The sequence below is a fragment of the Dipodomys spectabilis genome, unplaced genomic scaffold (genome assembly GCF_019054845.1).
Source record: "Dipodomys spectabilis isolate Male_0828 unplaced genomic scaffold, ASM1905484v1 ptg000054l, whole genome shotgun sequence".
NCBI classification, from domain to species: domain Eukaryota; kingdom Metazoa; phylum Chordata; class Mammalia; order Rodentia; family Heteromyidae; genus Dipodomys; species Dipodomys spectabilis.
In genome coordinates, this window is record NW_024870731.1 from 6,102,257 (window position 1) to 6,123,160 (window position 20,904).

At 46.6% G+C, this 20,904-nt stretch overlaps 2 protein-coding genes across 2 annotated transcripts in view; both read left to right on the forward strand.

Moving 5' to 3' along the window:
* The window catches only part of LOC122107851 (store-operated calcium entry regulator STIMATE), a 45,974-nt gene extending 30,096 nt beyond the window's left edge, over window positions 1–15,878 (forward strand). The window contains exons 3-8 of the mRNA XM_042679693.1: window positions 899–994; window positions 2,964–3,085; window positions 8,154–8,266; window positions 9,357–9,434; window positions 10,273–10,422; window positions 12,364–15,878. Coding sequence (XP_042535627.1) covers window positions 899–994; window positions 2,964–3,085; window positions 8,154–8,266; window positions 9,357–9,434; window positions 10,273–10,422; window positions 12,364–12,480 — 676 coding nt within the window. The 3' untranslated portion in view covers window positions 12,481–15,878. The remainder of the gene's footprint in view (window positions 1–898; window positions 995–2,963; window positions 3,086–8,153; window positions 8,267–9,356; window positions 9,435–10,272; window positions 10,423–12,363) is intronic.
* A 1,396-nt stretch (window positions 15,879–17,274) lies between these two features.
* On the forward strand, window positions 17,275–19,553 carry Mustn1 (musculoskeletal, embryonic nuclear protein 1). Its single transcript, XM_042679695.1, has 3 exons — window positions 17,275–17,595; window positions 18,924–19,056; window positions 19,257–19,553. The coding sequence occupies exons 1-3, from the start codon at window positions 17,587–17,589 to the stop codon at window positions 19,361–19,363; spliced, it is 249 nt and encodes an 82-aa protein (XP_042535629.1). The 5' UTR covers window positions 17,275–17,586; the 3' UTR covers window positions 19,364–19,553.
* Window positions 19,554–20,904: the final 1,351 nt, after the last annotated feature.

The window sequence follows — 20,904 nt, forward strand, 5'->3', positions numbered from 1 at the left end:
TTTATTCATAATATGAACAAAACTGAGCTTCAGAAATAGATTCCATGGCTGGGATGTAGCTCAGTGGCAAAGCGCTTGCCTAGCAAGTGCAACGTCCTGGGTTCCATCTCCAGGACCATAAAAGAAAAGACAAAAAATACAGTTTAAAAAAAAAAAGAAATAGATTCCAGGGACAAAAGTCTAAAATAGTAAGTCACTTGGAAGAACAACCCCTCAGGATAGCCTGGTGCCTGTAAGCCACCTTTGTAAACTGCCTTAAGCTCACTTCTTTTTTTTGGGGGGGGGGTGTCCAGTTGTGGGGCCTGAACTCTGGGCCTGGGTGCTGTCCCTCAGCTCTTCAGCTCAAGGCTAGCACTCTACCACTTGAGCCACAGCACCACTTCCGGCTTTTTTCTTTTTGCTTATGTGGTACTGAGGAATCGAACCTAGGGCCTCAGGCATGCAAGGCAAGCGCTCTACCACTGAGCCACCTTCCCAGCCCTTAAGCTCACTTCTGTGCTGACAGAATAGTCATTTCCTTCCAAGTGAGACCTTGATAAATCCTTGTGATAAAAATCCCTTTATAAAATGTTAAGCATCTATTTAATTTACTTGTTCTTATAGACATACTGTTGAATGTAGATAATTCTTACTCTTATTTTCCCCTTTACTGGTTCTCTTTTTTCTGGGTATTTAACTTTTGCCTTAGGACGGGGCAGGGACCTGTTAAAGATCAGATCTGGGGACCCCTTCCCCCTGTGTCTTATGCACATTTGTCCTTGAGTCCCTCCCCTCTGCCACTGAGTTTAGGGATTCTGGCCCAGTCACAAAGTTGGTTTGGATGGTTCTAGTTCTGTTCATTTTTCACAAATTATTACCCCCCTGTCCAGTTGATAACTTTAATGGTTCTTTTGTGCAGGTTTTTAGACACTTCCAAACAAGCCATAGGGATGCTATTCATCCACTTTGCAAATGTGTACCTTGCAGACCTTACTGAAGAGGACCCTTGTTCACTGTAAGTGCCATATATTCACATGTGGTCAGGATCTGTCCTCAGCATGCTTTCTTCTTCTAGCCCTCCCCTTCTAGCTTGGGGAGAATGCCCCCTTTCTCCTTTGTGTTCCTTTGCATGCTGCCATGAACTCATACTAAGTGATCAGTTGGGCCTCAGGGCTTTGACAATTACCCCATTCGTTGACTGTCTGACATTCAGTCTGTCCTTTGTGCCCAGGTTTTTCTATGTCTCCAAAGTTCCCAACAGCTCCTGGCTAAACAGGATAACATTGTAGGAATGTTTCTGTGGCTGGAACAGAGCTTTCCTGTCAACTCAGCCATTCAGAGGCAAAGCCATTATTGACAATTTACCCTAAAGAATATATGTCGTTCAGCCTTGTCAGTGAAGAGTGCCACATAGCACCCAGGGCAATCTGTCTGAAACCTTAATTGGCCCTGAAATTTTGTCCTCGTTGCCAGTCCTTCTGTTAGAAGGTGGAGTGGCAAAGGAGGTGTATTTCCTTCATCCGGGCTCTCTTCTGCCTCCTTTTACATGTGGAGCAGCCTACCCTATAGATACCTTTAATATCCTCACATTATAGTTGGTACAGAATAGTTATAGTTTAAGTCATAGTGTGATGGGCTCAGAGTCCACATGGTGCCCTGCTATCTGCCCATCTCCCATTGGTTGAATACATGGTATAGAGCTTGGCCTTCATTTCCCAAGGCATCAGCCTAGCAGTTTCAACAAGTATTTAGCAAGTGAATGAATGAATGTAATGCCAGCAGGTACATCTGTTGTCCTTGTTGTTTTCAGACTGGCTTTCAGATGTGAGAACTCAGGTGTGAGTAGCACTTGGCATTAATTAGATGTGAGTATCTGAGAGCCATAGCCTTGGGGCAGAGGAGAAATTGCTGTGGAAGCCAGTGCTGTTTTATATCTGGTCTGAGAGTGACACCTTGCGACGTTAAAGAGGAGGGCAGGCAGGAAAAATCTGTCATCCTCCCTTTAGGCTGGTTTTCTGGCCTGCTGGGAACTAAGTATAGCATGTGCTCTCTGATGTTGGAGAGCTGTGCTTATATGGCTATGGCAGCCTTTGTAAAGGTCTCAACTGCTTGGAATCTCCCTGCAGTCCCTCTCAATGTCCTAGAGCTTGTTTTTAAGGTCATGACCTTGTTTGCCATTTTATCTCCTCCAGATTGCTGGTGTTTGTGGCCAGCAGTGCTCATCCATACCTGGTTACAGGGCCTTCAAGGGAGGACAGATGGACAAGGGGCCTCTCCTTGGTGAAGGAAAGTGGAAATGGGCCTTATGAGAGAGCGGTCACTGTGGGCGTGACTTCTAGCCCTCCCTCCAATCGTTGGGCCTTTCCCAAATCAGTAAAGTTCTCTTTAAAGTAACAGCTTATGAGGAAGCTTTGTGAGAGCACACTTCCCTAAGTGTACAAGGCCCTGGATTCTGTACCTAGCACTACAAAAAAGAAGTATGAAAGTGTTGTTAGCACATGATTGCTGATGGAAATAAGCAAGGGCCACATGGCCTGCCCTTTTTGTGTAAGAGACTTCAGGGACTAGTTTGCTGACTATCTTGGGACAGCAACACTGTTGTGGGGCCTCATGGGTTGGACCATTAGGGAGAGAGCAAATTCAGTGAGCGGATTTTTGTTGTTAATTAAGTTTTATTTCCTTGTTGATTTCCTTGGCTGTTCCAAGGTACATTTCCTCTTTTGAATCTTGGCTTTGTCAAGACCACTTGAAGTTCTTCAAGCTTTAGTCCTCCCATTGTTCCCTCAAATTGTTGAATATTAGCATCTTGTTGTCAGGCACCTGGAAGTGACATCCATGACCTCTGCAACTTCTTGTATGGGTACATTTAAGGCTGCCAGCTCCCAGAGCAAGTCTAGGTCAAGGCTTACCATGGTGAGCATTGTACTGAGGTCTCAGCCCAATGGTTCTTGCCCACTGACCATGCCAGTACCCTCTCCTCCTAGGTACCTCATCAACTTTCTTCTGGACGCCACTGTGGGCATGCTGCTTATCTATGTGGGAGTGCGTGCTGTCAGCGTCTTGGTGGAGTGGCAGCAGTGGGAATCCCTGCGTTTTGGCGAATATGGTAACATACCATATATATCTGATGGGGCGTGGTAGGGGCAGCATGCTTCGTGCAACCCACCAAGTAAATGAATCCAGGTTTTGGAAGCTGGTGGCTATCTCTGGCATGTGGAGGAGGTAGCTGGTTTTGAGAACTGAACATCCTCCTCCTCCTCACCTTTGTGGCAGGAGCCAAGAGACACCCTAAACTCAGGGAGAGGCTAAACACTTGCTCCTTCTGCCAGAGGGTACTGGCAGAATCACCTTCAGGACTCCACAGCCACCTCCTTGGGTCAAATTTCCCATAGAGCTCACCCTACCTGCCTAACTGTTGGGAATTCTCATTTTGCTAAAGCTCTTTTTCCCCCCTTAATGCTATACACTTGTGCTTGTCCCATGCTAGACTATTCTGCTGATAGAGCAGAGCTCACACAGCCAGGCATGGGGGTTCATCTCTAAGGCAACCTGTAGTCAAGCTGCCTTGCTTTCTTCCAAGTATGTGCCCCTACAGTTTTCCTCCAGTTGGTATCTGGATGTACCAGTCACATCATCAGAGATGTGATGTCAATCAAGGCTTAAAACAGACGACTTGTGGGTGATGGCTTGTCTTATCAGACTCTCTGAGACACAGCTTGAGTAGGAAGCTGTCTGTATGCTGACTCTGAGCATGAGAAACAACTGGTGTGGCCTTCATGGGGCTGCTGGTCAGCCACCCTCTTTGGGTCCTCACTTGTGTTTCAGGACAAGTTTGAGGAGTCAGAGCTCTATCGTACCTTCCCTGTGAGCCCTGTTGTCTGTAGGCAAGAGCTCTTTTCTCAGCTGGAGTTTTATAATCACAGCCACCCAGGACAAGAGGTGGGGAAGTGGGAATGGAACTCTGGATCCCAATCCTCTTTCCTGGTTAGGCCTCTCAACTCATGGCTCTGGGAGCAGTGGCCACTCACTCCTAAATGGCTGAAGATCCTCAAGGGACTGAGGTGTAAAAGGACAGCTGACTCACAGTGCTAGCTGTGAGTGTTTGGGGAATTTGTAAGAACAAGTAATTATTTATTTCCACTGGGGGGAGATGAGTTCAGGGGAGGGCTTTTCTTAGCCAGTTACTTGATGCTAATGAGTCACTAACTTAAGATAGTGTCCACCACCAACATGTGCCTCCTCGGACTCCAGGGAAGGCTTCTGAGGTGCTCTGAGCCATCAGTTCCTCAGCTTGCAGGATAAAAATGGTCCACACAGTGGACCACCCAGAGGAGTTAAGTGACACACCTAGCCAATGTTTACCTTCTGCAGCAAGATTCTTAAGCCCTCCCACCTCCATGAACAGTATTCACCATACTCCTTTGCTGCCAAGATCCTTTCTGGAAGGCTATATTGACCAGCGCTAACATGGTTCCCCATAGTTAGCTGTGTGACCTGGGAGTGAAGGTCAGGTCTGATCCTGATACACTATGAATTAAAGTACCAACTGTTCACAGACATATTTTATATGTCCCCACAAAAGGAAGAAGGCAGTGGCTGTGTTTGCACCTCCTTCTCCTCCCATATTGCCTACTTTGGCCCCTGTCTTGCCTAAGTCATTGCTATTGGGAACCAGTCTTCAAGACATAGCATCTCCAGAGAAAGTTGCCTATTCTTTCCCCAGACTGACTCCTCAGTTATCTGTTTTCTACTTGTTAATATCTATTGTTTTCTATTGCTGCTGAAACAAATTAGCACAGACTTGACATAATCCAGATTATCTTACAGATCTTTAGAAGTCCAGTGTGTGGTTCTCTTGACTAAAATCAAGGTATCACTAGGAGTAGATCCTCTGGAGGTGTTAGGAAAATTAATTCTGTTGCCCTTTGCAGCCTCTAAAGGCTGTCTGCATTCCTTGGCTCTTGGCTCCCTTCTTCTGTCTTCAAAGCCAGCAATAGATCAGGTTCTTCTCACATCACACTGCTCTGTCCTTGCTCTGACCTTCCACTGCTGTCTTCTACAGTGCCATAAGATAACTTGAGTGTATCTAGACACTTCATTTACTCTCCCTATCTTTAAGTCAGCTGATTAGCAATCTTGATCCCATTTGGTAGTTGTGATTCCTCTCTTTGCTAGGAAGTATCACGTATCTACAAGTTCCAGGAAATAGGATGTGAACATCTTTGCAGTACCATTATTCTGTCCACTGTATCTGTGAGCCTATCTGTAAATTAGAGGCAAGAATAATACCCATGTATTCCTGCCTCAGTAGAAAACAATAACCAAAGCCTTCTTCTGAGGTAAATGAAGAAGAGGAGCTTAGTTTCACAGGACTTAGGACATTTATGCCACACTTGTGTGACCTAAGGAGTAGTTCTGGGGTATTATGTAGTATCTGCAGGCTGATAGCCAGGCTACTCCTTCTCTGAAAATAAAGTCATTGTCCATGGCACTGCTTCATTTGCTTTGCTACTCACCCCATCTAAACACTCCCTCCCAGAAGCCTTTTAACACAGATGTGTTTCTTGGGCCCTTTTTCCCTACAACTTACTTTCTGAGGGAATGATTCACCAAAACCAAATACTCATCACCTTGAGCTTGTCTAGAACAGAAAGGAGCAGGAGACAGCAACCATACCTGGAACATTTGTCAGTTAGAAATGAGATTTATGAGGTATATTTGAAAGACTCAAAGAAACAGAAATGAAAAAAGCTATACATGGGCATAGTCCAGCTGTGATGACATGTAGCCTGGACTCACAGGAGAGGATGTGTCAAAGCTAGATCATAGACTGTGTTTCTCTTTTTCCCCCCCATCGTTTTGAACTTTGTATGTTGAGGAGAAGGAGTGTACTGGGGTTTTAACTTAGGGCCTGGCAGGCACTCTACCACTTGAGCCATCCTGCCATGCCCTTTTCTGATTTAACTACTTTACAAATAGTGTCTCCCATTTATTCTCAAACTGGCCTAGAACACAATCCTCCTATTTGCATTTTCCACATAGCTGGGATTACTCTAGGATTACAGGTATGCTTTTTTGATGCCCAGCTTTTCATTGACTGAGATAGTGGCTTGTGAACTTTTTTGCTTCGTCTGGCCTTGAGCCACTATCCTTACAGTTTCTACCTCCAAAGCAGGTCTGAGGCACCAAACCAAACTGGACTTTCTTATTTCTGCATCAAAATGAAACAAAAGGCAGTAGTGGGGGCTGGGAAGGTGGCTCAGTGGTAGAGCGCTTGCCTTGCATGCCTGAGGCCCTGGGTTCAATTCCTCAGCACCACATAAGCAGAAGAAAAAGCCGGAAGTGGCACTGTGGCTCAAGTGGTAGAGCGCTAGCCTTGAGCTGAAGAGCTGAGGGATAGCACCCAGCCCCAGAGTTCCCACAACCGGAGGCCACACCCCCCAAAAAAGGCAGTAGTAACAGGTCATTTGTGCAGCTGAACCTCAGAAAGCAGATGGAAAGAAAATCCATTTCCTCTTTTACTAATCAGTCACAGTTTAAGAGCAAATGGAACAAGTATGCTCACTTGCTCTTCTGACCTGTAGGCACACCCGTCCCACTTCAGATCTTTCCCAGTGGTGCTTCCTGTCAGGCTATCCTAAGTCTTGCTTAATAATTTTAGCAAATAGCTTTGTTTACTTGTTTTGAGAACTTTTCTCAATAGCGTCATGATTTACTGAAAGCATTACAAAATTCCTTGAACAACTTTGCAAAGGTGCATTGTGCTTCTGAAATGGTTTGCCTCTGGTTCACATTCCCTACCCTAGAGGTGAAGGAAATAGGAAGACCTCCAGAAAGGCAGCTGGTGTGTTTCTGCATGCTTTTTTTTATCACCTGTCGCCCAGTGGTTTTCAGAAAAGGGAACAGCCTAGTCCAGTGTGTTTCCCACTATATTTGGGTAAAGGCATTCACTTGTATTTCCACTGTGCATAGATGACAGGCCTGGGCAAGGCTGTAGCATGGGTGACTAGACAGAGGTTACTATGAAAACAAAAGAATCCATGAGAAGCTGGAGACTTCTCTTTGGGTCTTATATGCTCATAGCCTGAATTGGGGCCTTTGCCGCCCCTAAACTGTTACTCTGCTTCCGTTCTGGGCAGCAAAGTTCAGGCAGCTTCAGAGTAAGCCCCCTGTTCTCTCTCTGTCTCTCTCTCTGTCTCTCTCTGTCTCTGTCTCTCTCTGTCTCTGTCTGTCTGTCTCTCTCACACACACACACACACACACACAGCGCCAACTGTTTCCAAATTTCCCACTTTGGGTAGGTGTATGTGCCTGCCACAGGTTCATCACCTTGCAAGATCATTGCCTGGAACGGCTGCTCCTCCACCCTTCTTTGAGTCTCTTTTCAGTGTTCTGGAGCACTCCAGGGCCCAGGGAAGGTTCTCCAGAATGGACTTTTAGACTTTTCCATTTCTCAAGCATAGTGACTAATGAGATCACAGATGGGCCTCTTGTCACAGTGGCATACCTTAGCTTATACCTCCCACTTCCTTGATAGGAAGGCTTCTCTGTCTTCTTCCTGTCCCTAGCCCCAGGGTGTTTGGGGATCACCCATACTAGACAGTATGGATCTGAATTTCTCCAGGTCAGATTTCTGCAATCAGGGCAACAGAGATGGCTGGGGAGTAGGGTAGTAGTGAGGGATGGACAAGAGGGAGATGACCAAAGGGCTTGACTACTACCTTCATAAATCAGCTGCCTTCATCATAAAACTCTTCAGTCTATTGATTCACAGAGGAAAGGAAGGATATTGCTCACTAGTCATTGAAAAATTCAACAGTGGATAATAATAGTAGTCTTACTTCACATGGCTTTTGCTGCCAAAGGACAGAGAGAGCCAGCCTTTCTGAGCCCCAGCAACGAGCACTTACTAACATTAGTATCTCTTAATTCTGTCGTAGAATCTCTTAAAAGGCAGGCCATTCTGGTATGTCCAAATTAGGAATTCTCTGATTCTATTCAAAATCTGCTAGGGATAAAATAGCTTTTAGGTCTCATGAAGTACTAATAGAGCCAGGGTCCTGGAGAGTGGCTGCAGATGTGAGGGCTGGTGGGAAGCTGTGGAGAGTTGGGTGAGGGCATGTCCCACTTGGATGCCTGGGCCCATGTAACTAAGCATCTTCTTGTCCCTGCAGGAGATCCTCTGCAGTGTGGGGCCTGGGTTGGGCAGTGTGCCCTTTACATTGTGATCATGATCTTTGAAAAGTCGGTCGTCTTCATCGTTCTCCTCATACTCCAGTGGAAAAAGGTTTGCCTCTCATCCCTGATTCTGCAGCTCCCTGATAAGCTAAGCAAACAGGACCTTCCGCCCAATCACCCTCACAGTCCAGCCTGGTTGGAAAACCAACATTGTTTTTGTTTTAACTGCATGAATGCACCCTGGATTTGGTCTGACAGGCAGTTATTTACAAGAGCATTAACTTCTTGTTCTCTTACTTGGCATCCACCAGCTTCATTTAAAAAAATGTCTACACTTTGTGATGCATAGACTAATAGAAATATAGTCTCTGTCTGTGAGTTGCCTATGATCTGATTAATCCTCAGACTTTGCAACTGTCAATGTCTCTGGGTTTGTAGATTTCCTCATGTACCTGTCTTGACCAGATTTAAGTCATTTGGTATCACAGGCAGCTGCCAGTCTGTGACCACCTACAAGCTGATACCTGGCCTAGCCTCTGCCATCTGCTCCCAGTGCTATGTATGTAAGACCTGCAATTCTTGTTCCCACAGTGAAATCACTGAAGAGCTTTCTGGAACATCACAAAGCTTGGCTTCCCTTTGGGTTTTTTTTTTGGGTCCAGTTGTGGGGCCTGAACTCTGGGCCTGGGCGCTGTCCCTCAGCTCTTCAGCTCAAGGCTACCACTTGAGTCACAGTGCCACTTCTGGGTTTTTTCTTTTTGCTTATGTGGTGCTGGAGAATCGAACCCAGGGCCTCATGCATGCAAGGCAAGCGCTCTACTGTTGAGCCACCTTCCCAGCCCCTTCCCTTTGGTTTTATATCTGTGACTGGGTTATTCTTTTTAAGTAAATAAGCCAAGGTGTTTCAGAGCTACTGGCCCTTGGGGCTTCAGGCCCCTTCCCACTTGGTTTGAGCACTGTTTGGCTCTGGGCCAGTGATTGTAAGTCCACTGTGCTTTGCAAGTTCACACCAAATAACAACTCAGAATGGCTTCAGGATGAGTCCCTTGTTAGCAGTTACATATAGGGCACTCTATGGCCATGGACCCTTAGGTCTGTTCCCTCTGTGCTCTAGGAGAGTATCTAAACTAAGCCCCCCTCGGGGATTCTTGCACCTTATCCATGGCCTCCCACCTCACTGAGTCTGCTTCTCTTTACAGGTGGCACTACTGAATCCTATTGAAAACCCAGACCTGAAACTCGCCATCGTTATGCTGATTGTACCCTTCTTTGTCAATGTCAGTGCCATATTGCCTGTTTTACCCCAGATTATGCTTTGCCTTGCCAGGTTCCTGTTCATAGTTCTGAGTTTGGCAAACTACTTGCCAGCTCCTCAGTCTCACTCCTATACCTAGAGATTGTGGGATTAATTCCTCAAAAGACAGGTTCCCACTCCAGCTCCCCTATCAGGATGAAAGGTCCTGGAAACTTTGTCTTGTTCTCCCCACTGGGAGATCTCCCACTGAAGCATCACACCCAATGTACAATGCAACTTTTAGGTCAGGACCATTTCAAACATTCCCTAATCATTTATTTCTGACCTCAGACTTTAGGGAAACTCAAGAGCACAATGGCCTTTTTTTTTCTTTTTTAGGTGAGGAACCAGTGATAATAGTGGTAAAGGAACCAGGGCATGCAGATGTGGCAGAAAGTGCAGCCATATGCTCTGGGCCTGTGGGAATCCAGAGCAGGTATCCAGAGACTTTGGTTATGGATGGATGGCAAGAAATAAGATTTAGGCAGAGTCTGAGCTAGGTGTTCTGTGATCCAGGCTAAGGATTTGGGACACGCTTGTCTGAGTCAAAGACAGGCTGCCTGTTACTTAAAAACTCATTAGTGAATAGGGCAGAAGTTTTCTTGCCTCTTCTATAACAATTAAACTTCAACAAAGGAAATAGAGATTAGCAATCTCCCTCAAAGCTTCTGGAAGATTTCAGGGAACTGGATAAGGTTTCTCTTTCACTAGTTCTGCATTTTATAAACTGAATAGATCTGGGTAAAAGTTTATACAAGGGCCATTCTGCTTTGCTTTGAAGTGGACTATCCCAGAGTAACCTGCACTTCCTCTTTCATCAGGCATTGATGTTTTGGGTAGTAGACAATTTCCTCATGAGAAAGGGGAAGACGAAAGCTAAACTAGAAGAAAGGGGAGCCAACCAGGACTCAAGGAATGGGAGCAAGGTCCGCTACCGAAGGGCAGCATCCCATGAAGAGTCTGAATCTGAGGTAGGGGCTTCCCAAATTCTGTCTGTCATTCCACCAGCCCCTACTTGTCTTGTGCTTCATTTGGTTACCTGACTATTGCATCACAATACGAGGCAGAAGGAGGGAAAAAAAATGAGCCAAGAGGAACATGGAACACATAATGGAGGCAGCTTGCCTCTGGGACCTCTGCCAGCAGAGAATGGCAAGAGGGGAGCTGTCTCATTTCTAGGAAGCTACAAAGACCTTGGGCTTCATGGTTGATCTTTAAGCACTAAGGTGCCCTGCCCACCATCAGCAGACAATTGATCTGTTGGCTAAACCAGCAGGAAACTTCTAAAATGTAGGAATAGGCAGACCTTGAAGGAATAGCCTCATTTCTCCTCATCTCTTAGTCTCTTAAGTCCAAAGATTTGGACTTCAGAAAAAATGGTATTGATAAGCATTAACATAAGAGGCCAGGATATGTGTCCTGGTGGCCCTCTGTACTTTCTGTACTTCTACACCTTAGCATGCAGCAGGCTGGCTCAGAGGAGTCTGAGGAAGCTCTTATAGTATGCTGGCTCTGTGTTCTTGAGAGCAGCCACAGAAATGATGGAGATTGATGCCTCCCTGAGAGGTCCTCAGGCTCACGAATGAGGTTGATGTAAAGGTAGATAGGTAAACAGCTCATTCATTGTCATGTTCATAGTGCATTCTGAGAATTAAGCATAAACAACCCCATAAAGACCCTGGGAAATCCAGAGAAAGTTTTAGGAGATGCACAGATAAGATGGAGAAAGCCCTTTTCTTCTGTAGTTTAGTATTTCTATGATCTTGCACAAGTTTGCCTCATTGTAAGAACTTGGTGAACATCCAGTGAATGACAGCCTTAAAGGCAAAAACAATAAATAGATCATGTGATGTGACATCTAGGTAATAATGTGAAATTCATGATGACCAGAGCAGCGTTTATTCCAGAGTGTAGGATGGATGAAAGAAATGAGATTTAGCCAGAGTCTGAAGTAGATGGCAAGGTGCTCTGTGGTCCAGGCTAAGGAACTGGGACATGCTTGTCTAGGCAGTAAGGAGCCAGTAAAGGTTTAGTTGGGAAAGCCCTTAAGAGATCAGTCCAGGAGAGATGTGGTAAGTTGTTTGCCCTTGTTCCAAAGTAGGAGTTTGTGTTCCCCTGTACAAGTGGGCTTTGGGCCTCTCTACCTAATGTAGACTGTCCAGTATTTCTGTGGTACTCAAAGACTGAGGCCATTTGGTAGGAATTGAACAAGTATGTTGTCCTGAATGTCCTAGCTTCATGATTGAGTTGTTCCAGGGTCTCAGAAAAGTAAATGTCAGCCTTTGCCTTCAAATGTTGTAGATTGGTTGGAGACAGACCCTCTGAAATCCTGCTGTACTGTGTGTGCCCTCTTGATGATTTCTTTTCCTTTTAAAAGGGGCTTGTCAGTTTATTTCTGCTGCAAAGCCCTGGGACTCCATACATCAAGATGAAAGGTATCGGGGCTGGGAAGGTGGCTCAGCAGTAGAGCGCTTGCCTTGTATGCATGAGGCCCTGGGTTTGGTTCCTCAGCACCACATAAGCAAAAAGAAAAAAGCTGGAAGTGATGCTGTGGCTCAAGTGGTAGAGCGCTAGCCTTGAGCTGAAGAGCTGAGGGACAGTGCCCAGTTCCAGAGTTCAGACCCCACGACCAGACCCCCTCCCAAAAAAAAAGAAAGGTATTTTGCCTGCTGAGTTAGCTCTGATTTGTTTGGGTCCAGCTGAAGGTTGAATGGAGAAGTGAGGAATTCTAGCAGAGCCTGAGGGTTTCTGTAGACCAGCATGTCTCATTGTATAAGGTGAGGGGCCTTCCTATTGCCCTTTTCTAAGGAATTATAAGACTTGACACCTTCCAGGGGTGCCCAGGGTCCTAGGAGAATAAGCCCAGAAGTCACTGCTGACAGTAACTCAGGCCATGTTTCTCTGTTGCTCAGATCCTGATCTCGGCAGATGATGAAATGGAGGAGTCAGATGCAGAGGAGGACCTCCGCAGACTAACCCCACTTAAGCCTGTGAAGAAAAAGAAGCATCGCTTTGGGCTGCCTGTATGACACATTCCCTTGCAGGAGATGACAGGTTTGGGGCCAACCTGGCTGCTGGATCAGCAGATGGTCACCCCACAGCATTATCCCTTCCTTCCTCTCTGCCTCTCCTCTTCTACCTCCATTCCTCTTGCTGTCTCCTGCTCTCTGCCTACCCCAGACTACTGTGACTTAAAAGAGGAAAGAGGAACCAGCAGCCAGGGATGCTGTGGGCAGCTGGAGGGCCCCTGCTCAGTTGCACTACAAACACTGACCAAATATGCAAGCTAAGAGCTTTGTTTGTTTGTTGTTGTCCTGAACAGTGTTGTGAGGGACCCTATGTCTGACTGAGTGGCATGGTGGAAGAAACCATAGCACATACAGACCTTGGTGGGTCTTCACACCGAGGCTGCTGACTCTATGGACTTATGTTGTGCTTGGGGTTGACAGTCATTCATTGACCAAGTTGGAATTAGAATGCTTTCTTACTCCAAGTGGCTTTTTGTAACTCTTGATTTCTAAAGCCTGTTTTACGAGCTATGACAGTGTTACTGTTTTTTGAGTATGTGTTTATTTCCTACAAAATACCTACGCACTAATGGGCAAAACATAGATTTTTAAGTCTTCCGTATGCTATTGACTTTTATACTTTTAAGTTATATTTTTATACTATTGTATTTAAAAACTTTTTAAACCCCAAAGAAGTGGATTTGTTTGCCTTTCATGGGGTATGAGCTGGAGAGAGAAAAAAGTCAGGAGTTTTTTTGTTGGCACTGTTGTTAAGTAATGTCTGGTAATAAGATGAGGTAAATGATCCTGTAGGAGAGATAAATGATAAATGATAGCCTTTATCTGGAAATAGAAGGCTGGTGATGTGTGAAGGTGAAGCATGAGCATGAGGCAGCTTTTCTGAAGGTGATCTGGGTGCCCCAGTGTGTGGATCAGGAAGGCTTCTTCTAGGGCCCATGAGCTCATTGGCATTTCTGCTGGCAGGTTATAGACCTTGGTTACATGTGACTGAGAAAGAAGTTCAGGAGTTAGAACTTTGTGTAGCAAGGAATCACAACCACCAGGCTACCCTTGCTTGTTCCCTGTCTCTCTTCATAGTCTCAACCTCTTTGCCACCATTGTGGGAGTTACAGAGCCAGCCTCTGCCCTACCTGTCACCTGCTGCCATCTGCTTGCTTGTACAACAACTGAAGAACATCCATTTGGCTAGATGAGCTTGCTTTCGCACACTCCAAAGCTGTGAGGTAGCTGAAGAGGCAAGAGAGCCAGCTGTCTAAATTCACGAGAACATGAAGTACTTCTAGACTGTGCTCCCATTCTCCCCCTTGGGTTGACATCCACTCCTCAATATGGCCACTGGTACTCTTAGTTTGCTTTAGGGTGGAACAGGGCAACCCTGCAACTGTCCCTGCTATAGAAGCAACAAGGTGGAACTGCCCACTGTTTGTTCAAGCCAAGAAGCAGCCATGGACATTTAGGAACAGAAAAGTGCTTTGCTACAGTGCTAGCTAGAAGTGAGATGACCCAGGCTTTAGATGAGACTAGTATACAGGGAGATTACTCTAATCAGAGCCCTCTCCTTAAGCCCTATGTAAAAATATGTTTTACTTAAGCATGAATCTGGATATGCTTCTGTGTGAGCCAAGTGGTTAGATGAGGCACTTGGGACTATCTTCTGCCACTCAGCTAGTAAGATGGCATCTGTCTGGGGCCTGCATTACTCCAGTTCTCAGGTCTTCCCTCTACCTACTATTATCCTATGGCTGTGGTCTTTCCCCACCCCATCTCTAGTGAGACCTTACTAAGTTGTATTTGGGAAGAGGACTGGCATGTCTGGAGAGACAGTTCCTGGTGGCTTTGCTGGTGCAGTGCTTGTTCTCCCTTTCTGTTCCATTATACATTGGCCAACCTGTAACATAGCTGTTTCTGCCACCTTTGTTGACACCTTCCTGGAGCTCAGAGTCAGGGCTTCACTTCACTTTCAGAGTCAGGGCTTTGACTTTAGAGACTCTTTGTGTCTCTAAACCAGGCATAGAAATAAGGGATCCACACTATGAAGCATGGCAACTCCAGATTGTATAGGTTTCAGATGACCGCATCTTCAGGCTCATCCCAACTCCTGCTGAGCAGTGGCTTGGAGGACAGTGAACACAGGTATTCTCCTGTGGGTTTTTGTGATCTTCAATAAATAGGCTTTAGTCTCTGACCTGCATCTAATTAGTGGCACAATAAGAATGGAATTCTAACAGATGTCTCATCAAACCAGTGGGCTCCTGGTTTGCAGGTTTGGGCAGTTTGGCATCCATCACATGTTTTGCCTTACCTTTCTGTGTGGATGGTTATACATACACATCCCTGGGAGAGCCTCTGGTGATCACTGTCCCATGAGAGTGGATGCAGAGAACTGTGGTCAGGGCTTTCTCCTGAACTGTCTTTCCTCCCTGGGTTGAGTTTCCTCACCACCTGCTCCACAGTGCCTTATGAGGTTACAGCCCTTCACTGGCCAATGTCAAGCAGCACTATGCTTGAAAAATGACAGAATGAATACTATTATATGCTGTCAATTTGATTTTTCTAAGTCTGGACCTTGGCCAAGGCACTCATGGTAGAAACTTGAAAATCAAGGTCATAAAGGAATTTCTTATTATCAGTAAAAATAAACTAATGAGTCAAATGAGCTTTCATTTGATTGGAAGAGATGATAGTTTTCATTCCTTCAACTCTCGGTAGGACATGGATAATGTCAAGGGGGCAGTGGCTTCTCAGTCTGTTCAGCCTGAAGATGTGTGAGGTGAAGGTTCATGAGCGCCTCAACTTCTAAGCACACTGGTGGCCTCCTGCCTCAACCTTTAACTCATGCCCTCTATCACAACAAGTGTTAGGATATAATGTCACCTCTTATGCCTCTTTCTTCAGGGAAAATGTACAGTGTCTCAAATGCAAGTTGTAACTTTCCTTCAATAGTATAGACTGTATGCTGAGTCTAGAATCCTCATTTGAAGACTGCTTCAGGACAGTCCTCCAGACTGCAGTTCATTGGCTTTCTTTTTTCCAGCTAAGCTAAGATAGGTGGCCTGAGGGGTCCTTGTGAGATGTTGGTAATCCTTGAGGGTCTTTGTGTTCAGTGAGGAACTTGTGGTCTGACTTGCTTTGAGCATCTTGAGTTCTGGGTGGGTGGGAAGGTTGGCTGGTTGGTTAACTCATTGGTTGGTTTGGTTGGTTTACATTTGATTTCTCTTTCCATGGAGTTTATTAGAAGCAAGTTGTGTGAGCAAAACCATGCCCACATTAGCTGCCATCCAAGTGGGGATGTTTGTCGGTGGGAGTATTATGCATCACGGCAACACATTTTTTTAAATGAAAGGGAAGACCGATGTACCTACATTGTAAAATGGTTTACAATAAAGTTTCACATCTTACTACAGTTTTTTTTTAAAGAAAGCATCACTTTTGTGGTCATTGGTTGTATGTTCTCTGGAGTGGAAAAGCTTAGTAGGGGGAAAAATATTGCCCAGTGAGAGAACAAGAAGCAGAGTGAGAATGAACCTTGTATCACCTCGTGTTAGCAGTGAAACCAGATTGCCAAGGAAAGAAGCCAAATGTACTCTGGCCATTTCCACTGCCTTACTAAGAAAAAAATTAAGCCAGTTTCCTCCCAAGGAATAAGTTGTTGGGAAATAGAGTAAGAAGTAAACATCCACATTCTTGTCCTCAAGGTGAGCAGAACCAGCAGTAGGTAGTGCTGAAGTTGCAAGGACCTCTTGCAGTAACCCCCTTGGCACAATGGAAAGGCCTGCTCAAGGCCTGGCCTGCCCTTCACCTCCTCCTGGCCCCTCTGAGTCCAAGGCATTCCTAGATCAGCACCTATCTCTACCCAGTCGTGGCAGTGCTCACTGGGACCAGGATCAGAGGAGAGACTGGGATGAGCTTTGAGCTATGCCAGCCACAGACTGGCATTTGGGATAACCAGATATCAGTGCTTGACTGAATTCCATGTGCCTAGAACTGACAAGGATTAAAATAAACTCCATCACAAACTGGGAAGGAGTTGAGATATGTCTGATCTTATGGGGACAACTCTGACTTCCTATTCACATCCACTCCCACCTTCCCCCCCCCACACACACACACCTCAAGTTTAGGATCTTGTCATGTGACACACAGGAATTTCCCCTGCAAAGGAAAGGATGTTGGGAGCTCCCAGAGGGGACAGCTAAGCAACCTTCCAGGAGTTCCCTTGGGCTTCTTCTCTCCACAGACCAGTATCTGGAGTGGCTTCACTTGCCCTGCTGCAGCATTTAAATTGCTCTTGGGCTCTAGAACTCTCACTCTCCATAACCTATTTCAGGCAGAGGTTTTCCTTAGGGCTCTCACAAGTATGCATCATCTCCTTCCAGTCCTTCCTGGGCTCCTTATCCTGGTATTGCTTCATAAAGGATGAGGACATCAGCAAAAATAAGATAAACAGCTCCCTTGGCTCCTTTCAGCCCTCAACCTTAGTTTCTTCACCTATGAACCAATGGTGACCTCTTACTCTGAGTCTACTGCTACAGCCTAGGGAGCTTACCATGAGGAAGTGCTTCCATTTGACAGGCACAGTTTCTGCCCTGCTACTTAGATAGAAAGTTTTCCCATTGAAATCCACAAGAAAAAAGAGCAACCAACTGCCTCAAAACTTCCCTTTCCTCGGGTACAGGCCTCTCCCCCCGCCCCCCCCCCCCACACACATACATACTCATTCAGATGGGCCTGTGCAGATTGTTAGCTCAGACTGTCACATTCCAGGACCCACATTCATAAACACACAGCCAGTTACCAGCAGTGCCAGAGCCTCCCACTCCAGATAGAACAGCTGTTTCCAAGGGTGCAGGGTCTCCTCAGCTGTCTGCTTTCACAAGGGCTGCTGCCCCATCATCTCCAAGAATAAACTGTGTGGACAACAGACTGTGTGGATATGAATCATCAGGGAGCCTGTTGGAGGAGGAGGAGTGACTTCCTAGGACTGCCAAGCAGACTATATAAGCTCCAGAGGGCTGAGCTCCACTCGGATCTCTTCAGATCTCTTTCCTCTGCTACTGCCTTCCAGAGAGGTGCCTGTGGAGATCCAGTTCTTGCTCAGCGCTCAACATGTCCCAGGTAGGAGGGTCCAACATAGTCCAGGTTGGGGCCAAGGGATTAGGGGTGGGAGCCTGGATTCTATCATCTTTGGCATCTGTCTTGGGCTAAGATCCAAGCATAAACAGGAGGCAGCTCCTAGAAGGCTGAGCTCCAGGACACCCAGTCACCCTGATGAATCCTTGTACTGCTTAGCCTTGTTATTTCCTGGCTTCTTAGGAGAGGTCAGCTTTAATGTCTGGTACTTATATCACTCTTCTTGTGCCCTTGTATATGATGGAACTGTATAACTTACTGTAGTTGTGATCTCTGAGGCTGTGCAGTGTGAATGTATATTTGTATATACGAGGCTGTGCCTCTAGGTGCACAGTTCTGTCCCCTGTATCCCAGCAGGATGTGTCTGGGGATGGGGAAATACTGCCTGAGGAGCCTAGCCCAGGCTGAGGTAGGAAATCCCTGCACCTGTTCTCAAGGCTTAGAAAGGAATAAGACCTCAGACATACAGGCGCCTGGGGTTGAGGATAGGCTAAGCTCTGGTCTGGCTATCCCAGCACTGGAGGGACCAACAGACTAGCCTGCCAAGGGGTTACCTTAACCGCCTGCTCTATGGGTGAGTGCCAAGTTGGGACTAACTGTATGGGCATCTAAATTGTCTATCCATTCCCCTCCCAAACACTAAAAATACAAGTACTTTTTCAGAGGAGAGCAATTCCTAAGGGACTCCCAGGCACCCAGTGATGAGGTGGGAGGTTTTTCTTGGGGGAGGGGTTGGTCGGTCATGGGGCTTGAACTCTGGGCCTGGGCACTGTCCCTCAGCTCTTCAGCTCAAGGCTAGCACTCTTACCAAGCCACAGTACCACTTCCCAGTTTCTGGTGGTTTATTGGAGGTAAGAGTTTCACAGACTTTGCTGCCCAGGCTGGCTTTGAACTGCAATCCTCCAATCTCAGCCTCCTGAGTAGCTAGGGTTACAGACATGAGCCAGCAGATCCCACCAATTTTTTAACAGATTCTGTAAGGCAACTCAGCCTCAAGCCAGTCCCTTTCCCCATTGTGTCTACTCTAAACTTATCCAAGTCTTAGAGTATTCACTGTTCCTCCCCCCCGCCCCCCCCCCCCCCGACACTCCCCCGACCCATTCCCTAGACTTTAGGAGAAGGGCAAATGTACAGGTCAGATCAAGAGATCTGAGGCTCAGAGTTGGAATGTTGTCAGGAAGGCCTGGAAGAGGAATGGGCCTAGAATTGGCTTCAGTTCAATGAGCCAAGAAGCGGAGTGTCAGCTAAGGCATGAAGGTAGAACGGCTACCTTGAAGCCTTGGGTTGTAATATAAGGCTTTGGATTCCCCAAGGCTGGCATTCCAGAAGCCCCCATTAAGAAGAAACGTCCTCCTGTAAAAGAGGAGGATCTGAAGGGGGCCCGAGGGAACCTGGCCAAGAACCAGCAGATCAAGTCCAAGACGTACCAGGTCATGCAGGAATGTGGTAAGTGTCTTCCACATGAGATGGGGTTTGGGACACAGATAATCTGCTGGTGGTGTTTGGTGGGGGGATGTCAAGGGTTCTTTTCTGAGTCCAGAACTCCACAGTCTAGGTGGGATTGCCCTAGCGCTTGGGGCCTTACCTCCAAAGAAGCCAGAACAGGACAGATTTGACAGTATCTTCTATACCTCTTACCCACACAGAGCAAGCTGGCTCAGCTGCCCCATCAGTATTCAGCCGCAACCGCACAGGCACTGAGACAGTTTTTGAGAAGCCCAAAGCTGGACCTGCGAAGAGCGTCTTTGGCTGAGAAGTGCATGTCACGCCCTGTACCACCCTGAACACCTCGACACAGGAGCCTTTCCCACGGACTCTTTTTTTAATGCCAGATCACCCCTTCATCCCTGCTATCTCTGAGACTGCCACCTTTCCCTAAAGCCCTAGCCCTCTGTACGAGTGCCTAAGAAACACCAATAAAGAGGATGCCTGTGGCCCCAGCATTGGGAAGGTGTCAGTTAGTCATTGTCATGAATACTAACTGAAGGTGAAGGGGAGAACAGGGTGTGATGAGGGGATGTTCGATGCCCTATCTGGACTTTTGAAAAGTCACAAAGGATAATAGAGGTACATTTAAGGCACTGAGATGCATGGAGACCTGGTGCTGACCTATATGACTGTAGACTCTCTTCTAAGTTTCATTGTCTTCTTAGGAGAGTTGAATTGTGCTGTAGCCTATTCCATTTTTTAAAAGCAGGCCACAAGCTGGGTACCAGTGGCTCACGTCTGTAATCCTAGCTACTCAGGAGGCTGAGATCTGAGATTGTGGTTTAAAGCCAGCCTGGGCAAGAGACTGTCCAATTAACCACCAGAAAACTGCAAGTGGCACTATGGCTTAAGTGGTAGAACATTCACCTTGAACTGAAGAGCTGAAGGACAGCACCCAGGTCCAGAGTTCAAGCCCCACAACCAACAACAAAAAACAAAAAAACAGGACACAGTGGTGCTGCTCAGAATGAAGCCAGTAGAGGCTTAGGTTTACCTCTCCCTGCCATATTAGATACTTCTAAGAATTTAAGACCCTGTGGGGCCATGGCCCTCAAAGCCCATACTTCCTGCAGCCTTGTCTACACTGACTTCTTGGCAGTTTATGGTCCCTGAAAAGATAAAGCCAGGTCCAGAATCCTCTCTGGCTGGTGGCAGTTTTTGTTGTTGTTGTTTTGATTTTTTTGTTGTTGTTGTTGGTCATGGGGCCTGAACTCTGGGCCTGGGCACTGTTCCTCAGCTCTTCAGCTCAAGACTAGTGCGCTATCACTTGAGTGACAGCGCCACTTCCGGCCTTTTCTGCTTATGTGGTACTGAGGAATCAAACCCAGGGCCTCATGCATACCACTGAGCCACCTTCCCAGCCAGGTGGCAGTTTCTTAAACACTGTCTCTTCCAGACAGCTGGACGAGCCCATTTTCTGCTCCTATCATGCTGCCCAATGCCTGGGAATACCAGCTTCTCAGCTGTGCGCGATTCAGTTCTTCCCTCTTCAGACCTATGAACATTGAACCTTCAGGTTCAGGATACTATTGAGGCCTATCCAGCTGAGAGGGAAAGACCATATACAGGCTGATTATTAACTCCTGGGGCTAGACTGGTAGGGCCTGGGCTCAAGGATGATGCCTGCTGACAAACCTTTCCATCCCCTTGGCAGAGGGAGCTGGCTATCAGCCTTTCCCACATTCCCAGCCAGCCTGGCCTCCTTAAGTAGCTTAGTCTTGGCAAATACTCTGTAACCCAAGGGAGCAAACCTACTGTGGGGACAGAACTTGGGTTTGTTTACTGGGCCCCTTTGGGAGGCTCTTG

Coding starts and splice junctions, on each gene's coding strand:
- Mustn1 (XM_042679695.1), top strand. Junction 19,057..19,256: donor CCAGGTCATGCAGGAATGTG/GTAAGTGTCTTC, acceptor TTACCCACACAG/AGCAAGCTGGCTCAGCTGCC.